The sequence below is a fragment of the Coregonus lavaretus genome (genome assembly GCF_964263955.1).
Source record: "Coregonus lavaretus genome assembly, chromosome: 1".
Taxonomy (NCBI): Eukaryota; Metazoa; Chordata; class Actinopteri; order Salmoniformes; family Salmonidae; genus Coregonus; species Coregonus lavaretus.
The window spans coordinates 86,056,131-86,072,591 of NC_139988.1; the positions used below are offsets into that span (position 1 = coordinate 86,056,131).

The window sequence follows — 16,461 nt, forward strand, 5'->3', positions numbered from 1 at the left end:
GTATAACGCAGGCTGTGGGTCGTCACTAGCCTTTATAGCCACAAAGTCATAAACCTCGCACATTTCGACAATTTATCTTCGTAAAATTGTATTTGAAACCTAACCTTGACCCTAACCACACTGTTAACCGTATGCCTAACCCTAACCTTAAATTAAGACAAAAAATTCTGCCATTGTGGACTTTGTGGCTGTGGAATCTGACTTTGTAGCTATAGAAGCTAGTGGACACCCAGGCAGTGACAGACAGGTAAAATCACTGGCGGTAATATAGAACCGTGCCCTGATTGGCTGATCCGCAATCACTCTCCATCCCTATAGATGCTTGCTGCTGGTCACTGTATTGAAACGCTGCACGCTTATTCCCTCGCAACCAGCATCTTCGCTTTGGCTGGATAAATATTAGGCTAAATTCATTCAGTGTTGGTGTTATCATAGGGGAGGAAGGCAAACAACATGACCATCAGAAATGTACGGGATCATGGACAGAGGTTCCGACCGAGGATGGCATGTCTCAAAAAGGTAGGTTAGCCTTATCAGAGATGATGATACTGTTATGCTACACACCGCAGACGCAAACACCTAGGCTGTCTTGCTATATTTAGTTCTTCAAATAAATATCGGCTATTCGTTCTTAATTCACTGGGCACCCACTGGGCAAAAACTGGTTGAATCAACGTTGTTTCAACGTAAGTTCAACCCCCAAAATCAATGTGATGACGTTAATCAACGTGGGAAACTAATTGGATTTGCAAAAAAGTCATCAATGTAGGGGAATTTCGTATTTTTTTCCGCCCAACTTTTACCATAAATCCAATGGCATGGTGACGTTTTTTGTTGATTTCACGTCCAATTCACGTTAGTTGACAACTCAACCAAATGTAAATATAAACTAGACGTTGAACTGGGCAGTAATGTTTTTCTGTTATTATTCTATCAATGTCTGTGAACCCAATGCACCTAGGCCTATATGATGAAAATACATACACATATATTTTCACAACATGCGATTTTCTCTTACAATAGCCAATTTGAAACTCAGTTATCAGAAAACATAATTCCCTATATTTACACAACCAGCTAAATAAGACCTGCCATGTATAGTTGTTTCACAGGTGTTAAGAAGACTGCAAGATATCTAAAGCTACGCAGTAAAATGAGAGCGAGACCATCTATTCTCAGTGTTAAAATACAGTACTTTGGTGAACAGCCTTTCATTTACTGGTGTCTTTATTTTGGCTTTGATTGACACGGTGTTCTCTTTAGCATTGTATCGCTACTCATTGATGCGGATCAGCATTAGTCTGATCAGTATTAACAGCACCACCATCAGCCAGTTAATCCAGACAGTAGCGGTATGAAGAGGACAGATCCTAGTGCTTTTCCAGCTGGGACTGTCTGTGCTTGTTGTACCTGCTTCTGTTACCAACAGGGTACAAAAACTGGGTTCTCGATGTAACTCAAGACTGTGAAGCCTCAACCTATTTACAAGCTCTGTTTGGCCCAGAGACAGTTACTGTCTGGAGGGTGCTGAGAGTCCACTGTGGTCGGCTGAGGCTAGCTGTATGGTGTAACTGTCACATGACATCAAAGCCTCAGACAGACACCAATCTGGCAGAAAGCCCCTTCATATCAGTCAGAGACAGGCCAGGGCAGGCTTGTTCAAAACAAGACTGGGATATAGCTCTACACTGCAAGACTGACTGAGACACACTGGCAGGTGGGGTTCAAAACAGGCAGACAGACAGACAGAACAGTACTGGCTGAAACACACTGGTTCTCCAAACATTAGGAGGAACACAGTCCCTCCTCCACATAGCTTGTTTATGCTTGTTTGTGTTCCCTGTCTCCTTCCTCACTGTCCTCCCAATAACCTGTCTCAGAACCACAATGCATAGACACCCTATTATTTAATAGTACTATTATGTAATTATATGGATGTATGGCTCTGACCTGTCTCGTTGTCATAGTAACCCGTGGACTGCCTGTCCTACTGTCATGGTAACCTATTGTTTTGACAACCCGTTGCCTCTGTGACCTGCCTCTGTAGTGGTGTACGCCGTAGTGATCTGTTGTCTTTACGACCTGTTGTCCTGTTGTCTGCCAGGTGGATGCTGTGATGTTGGAGATGCAGGATCCAAAGACTGGAGTCAAGTCACAACCCCAGAAACTGGTTATCACAACCATACCACACGCTATCACAGGTAAACACACACACAAAGAAGCACACAGAAAAACACACTCAGTGGATTGATAGTGGTTGCCGTATGTTAGGTAACTCCTACAGACCCCAGAGCTTTTTTTCCCATGTCTTGAGCTCAAGATTCTATCTCCATGACAACCTCTGACTGAGAGGGAGAGAGAGGGGCAACAGAGGGAGGGAGAGAGAGTAGGAGGGAGAGAAGGAAGGATAGAGCGAGAGAAGGATGGAGAGAGAGAGATGGAGGGAGAGAGAGAATAGAGTGTGAAGAAGGGAGAGAGAAGGAAGAAGAGATAGAGATTGATAAAGAACCTATACTCTTGAGTTTTAATGACACCACTTCAGCCTGGTCCATTTAACAGAACAGACTGGAATAGAGTATAACTTCCAGTATTCCTTAGGGAAATTTGGTTAGCAAAATAAAAGCTCTCTTCCCCTCTCAGTCTATATTGACTGTCTCAGCAGTAGTTTCTCTCAGAGGGAGGCCTCTGGCATTTACAGACTCCACATGTAATGTCCTGTGGGCAGAGTCTCTCTACTATCTATTTTTCTCTCTCTCTCTCTCTCTCTCTCTCTCTCTCTCTCTCTCTCTCTCTCTCTCTCTCTCTCTCTCTCTCTCTCTCTGTCTCTGTCTCTGTCTCTGTCTCTGTCTGTCTCTGTCTCTCTGTGTCTCTATCTCTCTCTGTCGCTCTAATATCCTCCTCTCCTCCCTCCTCTCCCCCCCCTCTCTCCCCCCACCCCTCTCTCTCTCCCCCCCTCTCTCTCCCCCCCCCTCTCTCTCTCCCCCCCCCTCTCTCTCCCCTCCCCTCTCTCTCTCCCCCCACCCCTCTCTCCCCCCCACCCCTCTCTCTCTCCCCACCCCTCTCTCTCTACCCCCCTCTCTCTCCCCCCACCCCTCTCTCTCCCCCCTCTCTCTCTCTCTCCCCCCACCCCTCTCGCTCTCCCCCCCCTCTCCCCCCCCCCCTCTCTCTCTCCTCTACTCTCCACACCCTCTTTATATTACAGAGTAAATTCAATGAAAGAGTGTCCATCTGATGTCATACATGTGATGTCATATCTCTATAATAGTTGTGATGTTTGTTGTAACCTTCTCCAGGTGAGGACGTCGTGGCATGGCTAGCCAACCGTTACGCTATAGAGGCAGAAGGTAAGAGTGCTTTCTTCTCAGACATACACAGAACGTTCTTGTATTACGGTTCTCTTTCTCTTTCATATTCTCCCTCTCCACCCCTCTCTCTCGCTCCTTCTCTCCCTCTCCCCCCCCCCTCTCTCTTTCTCTGTCTGTGTAGAGGCGTGGGCTCTGGGCACCATGTTGGTGGCGTTTGGGTACATCTACCCCCTCCAGGATCATAAACGACTAGTCATTAAACCAGACACAACCCTCTACCGCTTTCAGGTAACCATGACAACACTTTATAAACCTTAACCTTAACCAACCCCATACGCCTAACTCTATGCCAAACCTCTGTGCTTTTTGTCTTCTCTCAGACACCATACTTTTGGCCGGCCCAGCAGTGGCCTGTAGAGGACACAGACTATGGTGAGATACACACAACGAGACAAACATAGTTAAAGGTGCACCATGCAGAAATCTCTCCGCAATTTCCTGGTTGCTAAAATTCTAATACTTTGCCTAATTTCAGTTTATGTGACAAAAAAAGCAAGTATAGTGTAGAGAATCATTGTACCATCTAAACCGCTGTGAAACATATTTTCCATGAACAAAAAGATTGCATTTTCTGCTTTTTGAAGCTGGTGTACAAAACCGAAAGTAAAAGACGCAAAAACTAAAGTATAAAGTATAGAAATAGCGCACATAGAACAGTCCAAACACACCAAGACAGTCGTGAAGAGGGCACGACAAAGCTTATTCCCCATCAGAAGACTGAAAAGATTTGGCATGGGTCTTCAGATACTCAAAAAGTTCTACAGCTGCACCATCGAGAGCATCCTGACTGGTTGCATCACCACCTGGTATGGCAACTGTTCGGCCTCCGACCGCAAGGCACTACAGAGGGTAGTGCGTACGGCCCAGTACATCACTGGGGCCAAGCTTCCTGCCATCCAGGACCTCTATACCAGGCGGTGTCAGAGGAAGGCCCTAACAATTGTCAAAGACTCCTGCCACCCTAGCCATAGACTGTTCTCTCTGCTACCGCACGGCAAGCGGTACCGGAGCGCCAAGTCTAGGTCCAAAAGGCTTCTTAACAGCTTCTACCCCCAAGCCATAAGACTCCTGAACAGCTAATCATGGCTACCCGGACTATTTGCTTTGTCCCCCCCACCCCACCCCCTCTTTTACGCTGCTGCTACTCTGTTTATTATCTATGCATAGTCACTTTAACTCTACCCACATGTACATATTACCTCAATTACCTCGACTAACCGGTGCCCCCGCACATTGACTCTGTACGGGTACCCGCTGTATATAGCATCCCTACTGTTATTTTATTTTACTGCTGCTCTTTAATTATTTTTTACTCATCTATTTTTTACTTAACACTTATTTTTCTTAAAACTGCATTGTTGGTTAAGGGCTTGTAAGTAAGCATTTCACTGTAAGGTCTACACCTGTTGTATTCGGGGGGCATGTGGCAAATACGATTTGATTTGATCTACAGCTTCTTAGACTTGCTTTCAATGAGAACAGATCTATAACTAATATTTCTATGTGAATTTGGTCGGGTCGGCCAAAAAGTTTTAAAGCTTTCTTTATTGTTAGGTCACCTACATTGTGGACATATTAGTGTGTTGCTCCTCCATCACTCGGTCGCGTCGTTGCCATTTTTATCAATGTTCTCAAATCAAATCAAATCAAATTTTATTGGTCACATGCGCCGAATACAACAGGTGCAGACATTACAGTGAAATGCTTACTTACAGCCCTTAACCAACAGTGCATTTATTTTAAACAAAAAAAGTAAGAATAAAACAACAACAAAAAAAGTGTTGAGAAAAAAAGAGCAGAAGTAAAATAAAGTGACAGTAGGGAGGCTATATATACAGTAAAATAAAGTGACAGTAGGGAGGCTATATATACAGGGGGGTACCGTTGCAGAGTCAATGTGCGGGGGCACCGGCTAGTTGAGGTAGTTGAGGTAATATGTACAATGTTCTACAGCCATATTGATGCTCAAAAGTAGAACAGGGGCAAATTTTTTACATTTTACATTTTAGTCATTTAGCAGACGCTCTTATCCAGAGCGACTTACAGTTAGTGAGTGCATACATTATTTTTATTTTATTTTATTTTTCATGCTGGCCCCCCATGGGAATCGAACCCACAACCCTGGCGTTGAAAATGCCATGCTCTACCAACTAAGCTACCTAATGACTCTAAACCAGGGCTAATGACTGTTTAGTCCAAATTACACTAGAGGAGCTTGGGAATACGATGACGTAGGTACATATTTAGTAGGAACCAACTTTGCCATCATCATGTTGTCAAATTTACTTTAGACAGATGGCAATGTTGTCATTAGCTAGCAAAGTTAATCAAAAATAGCTAGCAGTGCTAACGTTAGCTAGCTAAAATCAATCTAACTAACGTTATACTGCAACTAAAGTCAATCTGGCGACATGACAATTATGACAAAAGGTTTTCCTAATAATTATTTGCCTTCTTTAGAAATATCATCGTGTTTTCAAGCCACAGTACTGCACTTTAGACTAAATCTTTATCAGCGCCCAGTGAGGATGCATTGAGTAGAATGCTCAGTTGGGCATCAGTCCTAAAACGAAAGTTCAAAACAATATTGTGACGCGACGTGCAACCCATGAATACGTTTTAAGTAAAAAAACAACTAATAAAATCATGTTTATTTTTTCAGCAATCTACCTGGCCAAGAGAAACATCCGCAAGAAAGGAGTACTGGAGATCCATGAACAGGTGAGAGACATTCAAACACACATGCAGGCACACATCTGTCTAATCAGTGAACGTGGTAACGCACACATCTGTCTAATCAGTGAACATGGTAACACACACATCTGTCTAATCAGTGAACGTGGTAACACACACATCTGTCTAATCAGTGAACGTGGTAACGCACACATCTGTCTAATCAGTGAACATGGTAACACACACATCTGTCTAATCAGTGAACGTGGTAACACACACATCTGTCTAATCAGTGAACGTGGTAACACACACATCTGTCTAATCAGTGAACGTGGTAACACACACATCTGTCTAATCAGTGAACGTGGTAACACACACATCTGTCTAATCAGTGAACGTGGTAACGCACACATCTGTCTAATCAGTGAACGTGGTAACACACACATCTGTCTAATCAGTGAACGTGGTAACAGACACATCTGTCTAATCAGTGAACGTGGTAACACACACATCTGTCTAATCAGTGAACGTGGTAACAGACACATCTGTCTAATCAGTGAACGTGGTAACACACATCTGTCTATAATCAGTGAACGTGGTAACAGACATCTGTCTTTCCTCTTCAGGAGCAGTATAACAGCCTTCACAAGTGGATGAACCATAAATGGGACTTCATTGTGATGCAGGCTAAAGAACAGTACAGGTTTGTCTGGCAGAAACAGACTACACTAACATCCATTCACCCACAGACTGTTTACATGGGAATTGTTTATCAGGCCTCTAACTCACAGCTGTGCGAGTTAACTAACAGCTGTATGGCACGTGTGTGTGTGTGTGTGTGTGTGTGTGTTTGTGCAGGGCGGGGAAGGAGAGAAAGAAGCCGGATCGTGCGGTGTTTGACTGTCAGGAGAGAGCATACTGGGTTGTACACAGACCTCCGGTGAGACACACACGCACACACATGCACACACACACACGCACACACACACACACATGCACACACACACTGCATCAAACTTGTCTTCTGTATGGTGAATATACCTACATCAGTGGTCACCAACCGGTCAATCGCGATCGACTGGACGATCTCCAAAGCATCCCTAGTCGATCACCAAACATTTCTGTAAAAAACCCAACGATAAAGCCTTGTGTTTTTAAAAATTTCGTTATGCGCTGTTGGCGGTACGTGCACTTGATTCAGCAGCCCTAGCGCATGTATCTGAAGGTAGAACTCTGCCGACTCCCTCCCTCTCCTCAGACTGACCATCAGATGCAGGCCATCAGTCCAGTAAAAAAAAAAAAATACAACAAATGATCTATTGGTTGAATGCATTCAGTTATGCAAATGACTAGGTTTCCCTTTTCTCCTTTCATATAGCTAAAAGTTTGAAATATAATTTCTAAATGGTCTGAGAAGATCATTGGCAGTGCAATTCAAGCAAAGCCAATATGCAGTGATAATGTATTGGGCCTATAGCCTACTGAACAAACCTAATTGTTATAAAACTGTTTTAAATTGGTTAATGTTGCATAGGCTTACATTTTTTGAAGTCATGTTTTTTATTTTTTTATCGGAGCGGTTATATTTCAGTCCTCTGTGATGTATATAAAGTGTAATATTGGGATGCAAACTCAAAATGGAATACATTTCAACTCTATATCTGACATGGTGCAGCTGTCTTCTTTTCTTTAAGCCCATAACCATGTGTGTGAGGTGTATACATTTGTATCAAAGCAGATTTCTTTAAGACTACCAAGAAACACTCTGTGTGACCCTGATTTAGCCCATTGCAGTAAAAGGTTAATCCTGTCTTCAAACTAAACGTATCAGGCAGTAAAGATGATCAGCTCTGTTATCAGACACTATTCTGCTGACAGGTGAATATATCGCTGGGTGAGATGATGTGTGTCTCTGCAGGTAGGAGCTTTGGCCTTTACCTCTGTCTAGACAGACAGGCTGCTAATGAGGAATCATGGGTAGAGAATGAAGCATGCTGGGTATTCTCATTGGGGGCGTAGGGGTAGGGGGCCTAGCTAATTTCTCAGTCTTATACCAATCAACAAAACAACACAACATGCTATCAAATCATATTATCATACCGTGCAAATTACCATTTTTTTTGTCTGGCTGTCTGTCTGTAGCCAGGGACCGTCAGTGCAATGGATTACGGACTGGAACGCATGGTAGACCCCAATGCAGAGGAGGTAACAGGTCAGTCCCACGTGTGTGTGTGTGTGTGCGCGCGCAGATTAGCTTAGCTTGCTTATGCTGAGGGTGTATTGTAGTTACAGTTTCGGGTCATTGTCTGTGACCTAGCAAGGCTCTATTCAAGCTGCTTATATTTGATAAGAGGATTTAAACTGTGGTAATCTTCATTAGATAGAGGTACACACCCTTCTACCTGCCCCCACATTACACCTGGACTCTCTGTCAACCAATCACATCACACCTGTCCACTCTGTTAGCCAATCCAGTCTCAGACTTCAACTGAAGATATTGCAGATTGCACCTTTCATTTGATTTCTATTTGAATGAATTGACAGGATATTTCTCTTCTCTTTTCTCTCTGCAGGTTCTCTTCTCTTTTACTGTTTCGACTTTGAAGAGTACTTTCGCCTGCACACACACACTTACACAAACACGCAGACACACACACACACACACAAACATACACACACACATGCACAAACACACACACACACACACACACACACACACACACACACACACACACACAAACAAACGATTTAAGTGTAGCAATAAATACTACATTATTACTTTATGTCTGACAGAACAAAGTTGACTGTAGCTGGCCATTCTGCTTTGATATAACCAAATCATTGTTTTATTTTCCAGAAAGCAACTTCAGACTTCTTCAGAAGAATTGTTAGTAACAACATTTAATATCCTAACATAATTAGCATATGAAATGTATCCCACTTTACATATGACCAGCTCCTCCTTTCTTTTGTCTGTGTTGATGACCACTTCCTTTTTCCTGTTTCCTGTAGATGATTTTTACCCAGCAGTCCATCATGAGGCCGAGGGTCAAGTCGTCTGTGTCTATCGGAGCGTACGTCACTCTAGTTTACATTTCATCACGTCTGACACACCCAGGGTTAAAAGCTGAACTCATTTACTAGGGCACCGTGTCGTAATAAATGGTCAAAACATCTGTATCACTAGGTGCTAAAAAGCATCATTCTCCAACGTAGTTGTTGTTGTTGTTTGTGTTCTCTCTTACTTCTCCAGTCTGGTGAAATACTCCGTCACCTGTAGTAAGCACGACCCTTTCCTAGCCCCCTGTCTCCCTAGCAACCCCTGGGTCACTGATGATGTCACCTACTGGTTGCTCAACATGGCCAAGTGAGTCTGATCCCCAACTGTTCAGCTTACTATTCCTGTCCTACCAGTTGTTGTAGAATGTATTATTTTAACTTCTACAATATCAATACGTGGACGTGTGTGTGTGTGTGTGTGTGTGTGTGTGTGTGTGTGTGTGTGTGTCTGTCAGTGTGGAAATTCCTACTAAGATGCGTGTGGAGAGGTGGACCTTCAGTTTCGGGGAGCTGCTCTCTGATCCTCGAGGCAGAGATGACTTCAGACTCTTCCTCAAGAAGGAGTTCAGCGGTACGTTGGATTACGTTATAACAACATTGGGAAAACATTACAACAATGGTATTATGTCTTGGTCCAGGTCTCTCTTGAAAAATAGATTTTTATCTCAACGAGACTAACCTGGTTTAATAAATGTTAAATAAACAAATAATAGATGATTCTAGGCAGTCACATACCAGTCCCTTTTACACCCAACAGTCTGGCTCTTCTTAAGGGGCATTTACTTGTTCTATTTGGGGTTCATATTATAAAAGTAAAGTTTGATTGGTTGACTGATTGATTGATTGACAGGTGAGAACCTGGCGTTCTGGGAGGCTTGTGAGGATCTGAAGTGGGGAACGGCCGCTACCATGAACGACAAGGCCCAGCAGGTCTACAAGTAAGACGCACTCACGTACATACACACACGCTCACACACACACACACACACACACACACACACACACACACACACACAGACACTAACCATGTCTCTGGTCAGGACTTTCTTGGCGCGTGGCGCCCCCCGGTGGATCAACATTGACGGGAAGACCATGGAAGTGACGGTTAAAGGGCTGAAACACCCTCACAGATACGTACTGGACGCAGCTCAGACACACATCTTCATGCTGATGAAGAAGGTCAGTTTCACCGCATTAAGACCACTGGCCCTCTGCCTGCTGTAACTGGAGAAATCAAACACAAAATGGCTGCCATGATGTAACATTCCTGACTAACTTATTTTGGAGTAAAACTTTCAATACACGTACAGGAGGTATCTAAGTGTGTGTTGTAGGACTCTTATGGGCGGTACCTGAAGTCTCCAGTGTTTAAGGACACTCAGAAGAGGGCCATCGGTCCTGATCAGCACATGTTCAGGTCAGTGCTGTGTGTCAGTACAGTGGAGCATATTGTCTACTGTCATACCTGTCTTCCTCAACGCAGAGCTAGAAAGAGGGTGTAATTGTAAAGACATTCTCCTCCCTTCTCCAGTGTGTCCCAGTTGGAGGCCAACGCGAGGAAGCGTCGTCCCAGCATCAGTCCCATCGTCGTCCGCCAGCAGGAGAAGGAGGAGAGAGCCAGGATGGCCACCAGTGGACCTGTGGACATCACACAGGTCATGAGCAAACTCAGCAACAAGGGCAAGGAGGTGCCCCCACCCAAAAAATAGACCACAGACATACTCGCATGCATTGACATAAATACACACACTTCTAGAAGCACAACCACACACACACACACACACACACATAGGCTACACACCCGGTGAAAACTAAGCAAAGTTGTTGCTACCTTTTAAATATAGTTTAGAGGACAGCAGTGCTGACAAATAGTGAAGATTTGAAATTAAATGTGCAATTTTGAATTTCTATGAACTGTAAACTAGAAGAACAGTAATGTCTAACTTTCAGTCTAACACAGTACTACCACAGACCGTTAAATGTAAAGTTATTAAGTGTTTTCTGTTCACATTATTCTAGAAAATCATAGTAAACGTCATAGTTGATAGTGTTTTAGTTTTGATGGTATGTTCACCTGTGTCTCACCGGTATCTGTGTCTCTCACCTGTCTTTCAATGTCATCAGCTTCATGTTCCACCCATAGGGACATTTATGTGTCGTTCCACCAATAGAGTGCCTTTTATATCCCTCAGACATTTATGTGTGTACATAAACCATCTTAAACTATGCCAATAGCAATGTTTTCTCATTAAAATAAATTGTGTTTTCACTGAAAATCCCAATTTTGGCATGTCCCAGGTCATGTTTGTCCAACTTCTAGGAAGATTTTAACCCACTTAACCCCAAGATCTTCCCGACGTTTTCACCATCAGTCCTAGTTCTTTTGTTTCTTTGGGAAATATCTTATTTAATGTGATTAGTGATTAATTTACCTTTTTGAAGGGTTTATTTCCAAAACGCTATATCCACAAATGTTTCACATGTTGTGGTTTTTTTCATCAGAAATGGTTGCTTATGGGAGCCTTCGTGTGTGTACAATATTACTGTTATAACATGTTTAATTAATAGATTTTAGATGCGAAACAAAATAAATGTTTTGCCATACGCTATATATCCATTATTTAGCTGGAATGGAATGTTCGTATCCTGTATTTGACTGTGATAGGTGGTTCTCACCTAGTTATCTTAAGATAAATGGACTAACTGTCAATCGCTCTGAATGTCAAATGTAAATGTTTTACATACAGATCTCATATTACTGCATTGAATAATTTGTAAATGTAAAAAAAAAAGAGTCACAAATGTATCATTTGTACAGTTATTTATAAAAAAAAATGTCGTTATTTATAACATTTGACTGTGTAAAACCTAGCAGTACTAATTTTTCTGAGGGTGAGGCGGATGTATAGCGTTTAGCAAAAACATGATTATTTATTTCTCTGAAATGAAACCATCAAGTGATAGATTTTAAACAAATACATGTCTGTCATTGAACAACACCATGCCATGATTAGATAGTGGAAAAAACACACCAATCTCTTTCATAAGTTCTTTAAACAATAAAAGCTAATTTACCAACATTTCTGTTATGGATATATATAGCGTTTTGGAAATAAACTCTTAATTTGTCCCTCAGGTTTAACCCTGTAACGTGAACTCAACTCTTGTGTTAATATGTTAAAACTATTCTTTTTTTTAAAGAAACATTTAACATCTAATAGTCAAATCATAGTGTAAAAGCAGGTGAGCTGGCTCTGCTCTTTCTGGCCATTGTCTGGTGTTTTGTGGTGGAAAAATGAGAACATCGAGCATAACATGTCAACCCTGTTACCCATAGATACCCTTTGTCATGTAGTGTATGTGGACACCTCGTCGAACATCTTATTGCTGCTATAACAGCCTCCACTCGGTAAGGCTTTCCACTAGATGTTGGAACATTGCTGCGGGGACTTGCTTCCATTCAGCCACAAGAGCATTAGTGAGGTCGGGCACTGATGTTGGGCGATTAGGCCTGGCTCGCAGTTGGCGTTCCAATTCATCCCAAAGATGTTCGATGGGGTTGAGATCAGGGCTCAGTGCAGGCCAGTCAAGTTCTTCCACACCGATCTCGACGAACCATTTCTGTATGGACCTCGCTTTGTGCACGGGGGCATTGTCATGCTGAAACAGGAAAGGGCCTTCCCCAAACTGTTGCCACAAAGTTGGAAGCACATAATCGTCTAGAATGCCATTGTATGCTGTAGCGTTAAGATTTCCCTTCACTGGAACTAAGGGGCCTAGCCCGAACCATGAAAAACAGCCCCAGACCATTATTCCTCCTCCACCAAACTTTACAGTTGGCACTATGCATTCGGGCAGGTAGCGTTCTCCTGACATCCTTCAAACCCAGATTCGTCCGTTGGACTGCCAGATGGTGAAGCGTGATTCATCACTCCACAGAACGCGTTTCCACTGCTCCAGAGTCCAATGGCGGTGAGCTTTAAACCACTCCAGCCGATGCTTGGCATTGCGCATGGTGATCTTAAAATTTGTCTGACAATTTGACGAACTGACTTGTTGGAAAGGTGGCATTCTATGACGGTGTCACGTTGAAAGTCACTGAGCTCTTCAGTAAGGCCATTCTACTGCCAATGTTTGTCTATGGAGATTGCATGGCTGTGTGCTCAATTTTATACACCTGTCAGCAACGGGTGTGGCTGAAATAGCCAAATCCACGAATTTGAAGGGGTGTCCACATACTTTTGTATATATGGCGTAGATAGGCTAGAAATGCTTTAACAAGTTTACATTTTTTTGTGAAGCTTGCATTCAATTGTTCCTCCCTGTTGCACACAGCGAGCGTCCATTCCCCCTGTAACAATGGGAGTTATGGCTGATTTAAGATGAAATCGTCAACTATGTTACAGTCAACCCTGTCAATAGTCACTTTTATAGTAATGTTTCTTAGTCTGACCTCTTGAGATGTAACATGTTTATTACGAAGTTGAACGTGTGCTATTAACGATAGAATGTTCAAATTTGGTGGAATAAAAATGAAGAAAGAAAGCCTTTACCCTAAAGCCACTCTATTTGTGGAATGACACACATGTTGTATGTCATTACTGTAACCTACACCATCTATCCAATAAAGCATCTATAACCAGCCATATCGTTCTGTCTTCTCATCTTCACTGTGTCATCTAGTCACTGTCCATTGGACCATAATGCCATAACAGAACTCACAGATAACTCAGTCATTCCTGTCCTAGGGCCAGACCCAATCCATGCTCCCTTCATCTACAGTATACCAGTGTTCAGCATTTACCCATCATTTTTACCATTCCATCCCTGTGTGCGATGTATTAGTATAACCTCTCAGTGACCTTTCCCCCCTGACCCTATATCTGACCTCTGACCTCTAACCCCTACAGCTGTGTCGCTTTACAGCGCCCGTCCCCCACCTCGCGGTCTACTCTGGCCCACCCTCTTCCTCCCCCGCCTCACCCCCTTGCTCCCTCCGTCTCCCCCACACCCCCGCCTGCCCTTCACCCATCAGCGTAACCATAGACAGCACCCCCGCCTCAGAACGCAGGTGGGAGGAAGGAGGACGAGGTGGGGTGGAGGGGGGAGAGGCGGGCCCTGGAGGCTGGGGGACAGCTGTCTCTTCTCGTTCACGTATGGCTCTCTCATTGGGCCGTCTGTTGAGGCGGGGCTGTACTTCCTCCACGGTATTCGCCAGCCTGTCACCCAAATGTCCCGCCCCTGCCGGGACCAGCAGCCGCGTTCAGCCTATCGGCACGGAACAGCCCAGCCAAGCCCCGCCCAGACGCATTGCCAAGTGAGTGACAGAGAGTAAGCTCACACACCTTAAAGCATCCTCATCCCTTCATTCCCTCCTCATCCCTCTTTCCTCTCCTCCTTCCTCCAGTTTTTTCCAGATCAAGGTGGACATCCCTCCAGAGTGTCGTATCTACCCCATCGACTCCGAGGATGAGGAGGAGAGTGGGGGGGCGTCAAGAAAGGGAGGAGGTGGAGGAGGGCAGGTGAAAGAGATCATCTGTCCCTGGGAGAGTGTAACACCTCATGAGGGGGCCGGGTAACAAACACACACGTGTTCACGCACAAATTCACAACACACACGGAGATGGACACACACGGACACACCTGAATCCTTAACGTAATCCTTAATTTAACCAAACTGATCGTTCTCTAGTACCTATCATTCAATTCACACATCAATGCTCAGCTCTGGACGTTCATAAGTAGCAGAAGCTAGTCAAAGCTAGCTGAACATTGCCCATTGACATCAACACAGCTCCTGATTCTTTGAGTTCACACAACATCTCTTAACAATGTACAATGTATATATCTATTCTAGTGAGTTAAACTCTGTTTAGTTTCCTGATGTTAGGTCTACAGTGTGTCCGCCGTGCTGCTGCTCGGTAGAGTTTTGTGTGTGGCTTCTCTGCTGTTTGATGTAGTGTTGTAGTACTCTAGTCCAGGACTCGGACTTGACTCAGGTCATGACTCGTGACTCGACTCGGACTCGACCAGTGGTGACTCGGACTTGAACTTGACCAGTTGTAACGTTGTTGTCAGACAATCTCTTTCTTTTGCATAATTCAACAAACAGCAAATCTTAGATAACTGTATGGTCTATTTAGCCTTACAAACGTACACTGTAATGAAATTAAGCTTTAAAATGTTTGGTCAGCAACTTTTAGCATTATCAAGTGACTCGGACTCAAGGTTTACTGACTTGCCTACATCACTGCCTGTGTCTTTAAGGGTTAAGTGATGTTTTTCCATAGTGTCTTTCCTAATGGACAGTGCAATGAGTTAACTGCCAGAATGTATTTTACCCTCTACCTTTAATGTGTTTACAGAGACCAGAATGTGAAATGTGAACTGTATTGTATGACTTCTTGTGTATGTGCCTCAATAAATGACTAAACATGACTGTAACAGGGTGAGAAGTGAATTCATCTATGTGTGTAACCGGGGGCGCAACTTTCACTGGGGACAGGGGGACATGTCCCCCCCACATTCTGAAATAGCATTTTTGTCCCCCCCAGTTTTATCATTGGAATGTGATACAAAACGAGGCAATGGTGTGCTTTAGGACCGTGCGGACGCCTCCGAGAGGTCGGGTAGGCTGTTTGGAGTGTTTATCCGCCTACAAAAACAACAACAGTTATGTCCCCCCAACTTCTAAAACCAAAGCTGCGCCCCTGTGTATAACTAGACTGACTGACAATGTATGGCATTATGTACAGTCGTGGTCAAAAGTTTTGAGAATGACACAAATACTAATTTTCACAAAGTCTGCTGCCTCGGTTTTGATTATGGCAATTTGCATATACTCCAGAATGTCATAAAGAGTGATCAGATGAACTGCAATTAATTGCAAAGTCCCTCTTTGCCATGAAAATGAATTTAATCCTCAAAAAACATTTCCACTGCATTTCAGCCCTGCCACAAAAGGACCAGCTGCCATCATGTCAGTGATTCTCTCGTTAACACAGGTAAGAGTGTTGACGAGGACAAGGCTGGAGATCACTCTGTCATGCTGATTGAGTTAGAATAACAGACTGGAAGCTTAAAAAGGAGGGTGGTGTTTGAAATCATTGTTCTTCCTCTGTTAACCATTGTTACCTGCAAGGAAACACGTGCCGTCATCATTGCTTTGCACAAAAAGGGCTTCACAGACAAGGATATTGCTGCTAGTAAGATTGCACCTAAATCAACCATTGTCGGATCATCAAGAACTTCAAGGAGAGAGGTTCAATTGTTGTGAAGAAGGCGTCAGGGTGCCCAAGAAAGTCCAGCAAGCGCCAGGACCGTCTCCTAAAGTTGATTCAGCTGCGGGATCGGGGCACCATCA

General features: G+C 43.7%; 1 protein-coding gene across 1 annotated transcript; it reads left to right on the forward strand.

Annotated features, from left to right (window-relative positions):
• Nucleotides 1-453: 453 nt before the first annotated feature.
• LOC311104072 (regulator of G-protein signaling 9-like) lies at nucleotides 454-14,677 on the forward strand (the record flags this gene model as incomplete). Its single annotated transcript, XM_084145734.1, has 19 exons — nucleotides 454-519; nucleotides 2,105-2,201; nucleotides 3,294-3,344; nucleotides 3,487-3,593; nucleotides 3,686-3,737; nucleotides 6,028-6,086; nucleotides 6,665-6,741; nucleotides 6,897-6,978; nucleotides 8,181-8,243; nucleotides 8,896-8,925; nucleotides 9,051-9,112; nucleotides 9,292-9,405; nucleotides 9,554-9,669; nucleotides 9,949-10,036; nucleotides 10,139-10,277; nucleotides 10,433-10,515; nucleotides 10,630-10,753; nucleotides 14,009-14,415; nucleotides 14,506-14,677. The coding sequence occupies 19 exons, from the start codon at nucleotides 454-456 to the stop codon at nucleotides 14,675-14,677; spliced, it is 1,989 nt and encodes a 662-aa protein (XP_084001860.1).
• Nucleotides 14,678-16,461: the final 1,784 nt, after the last annotated feature.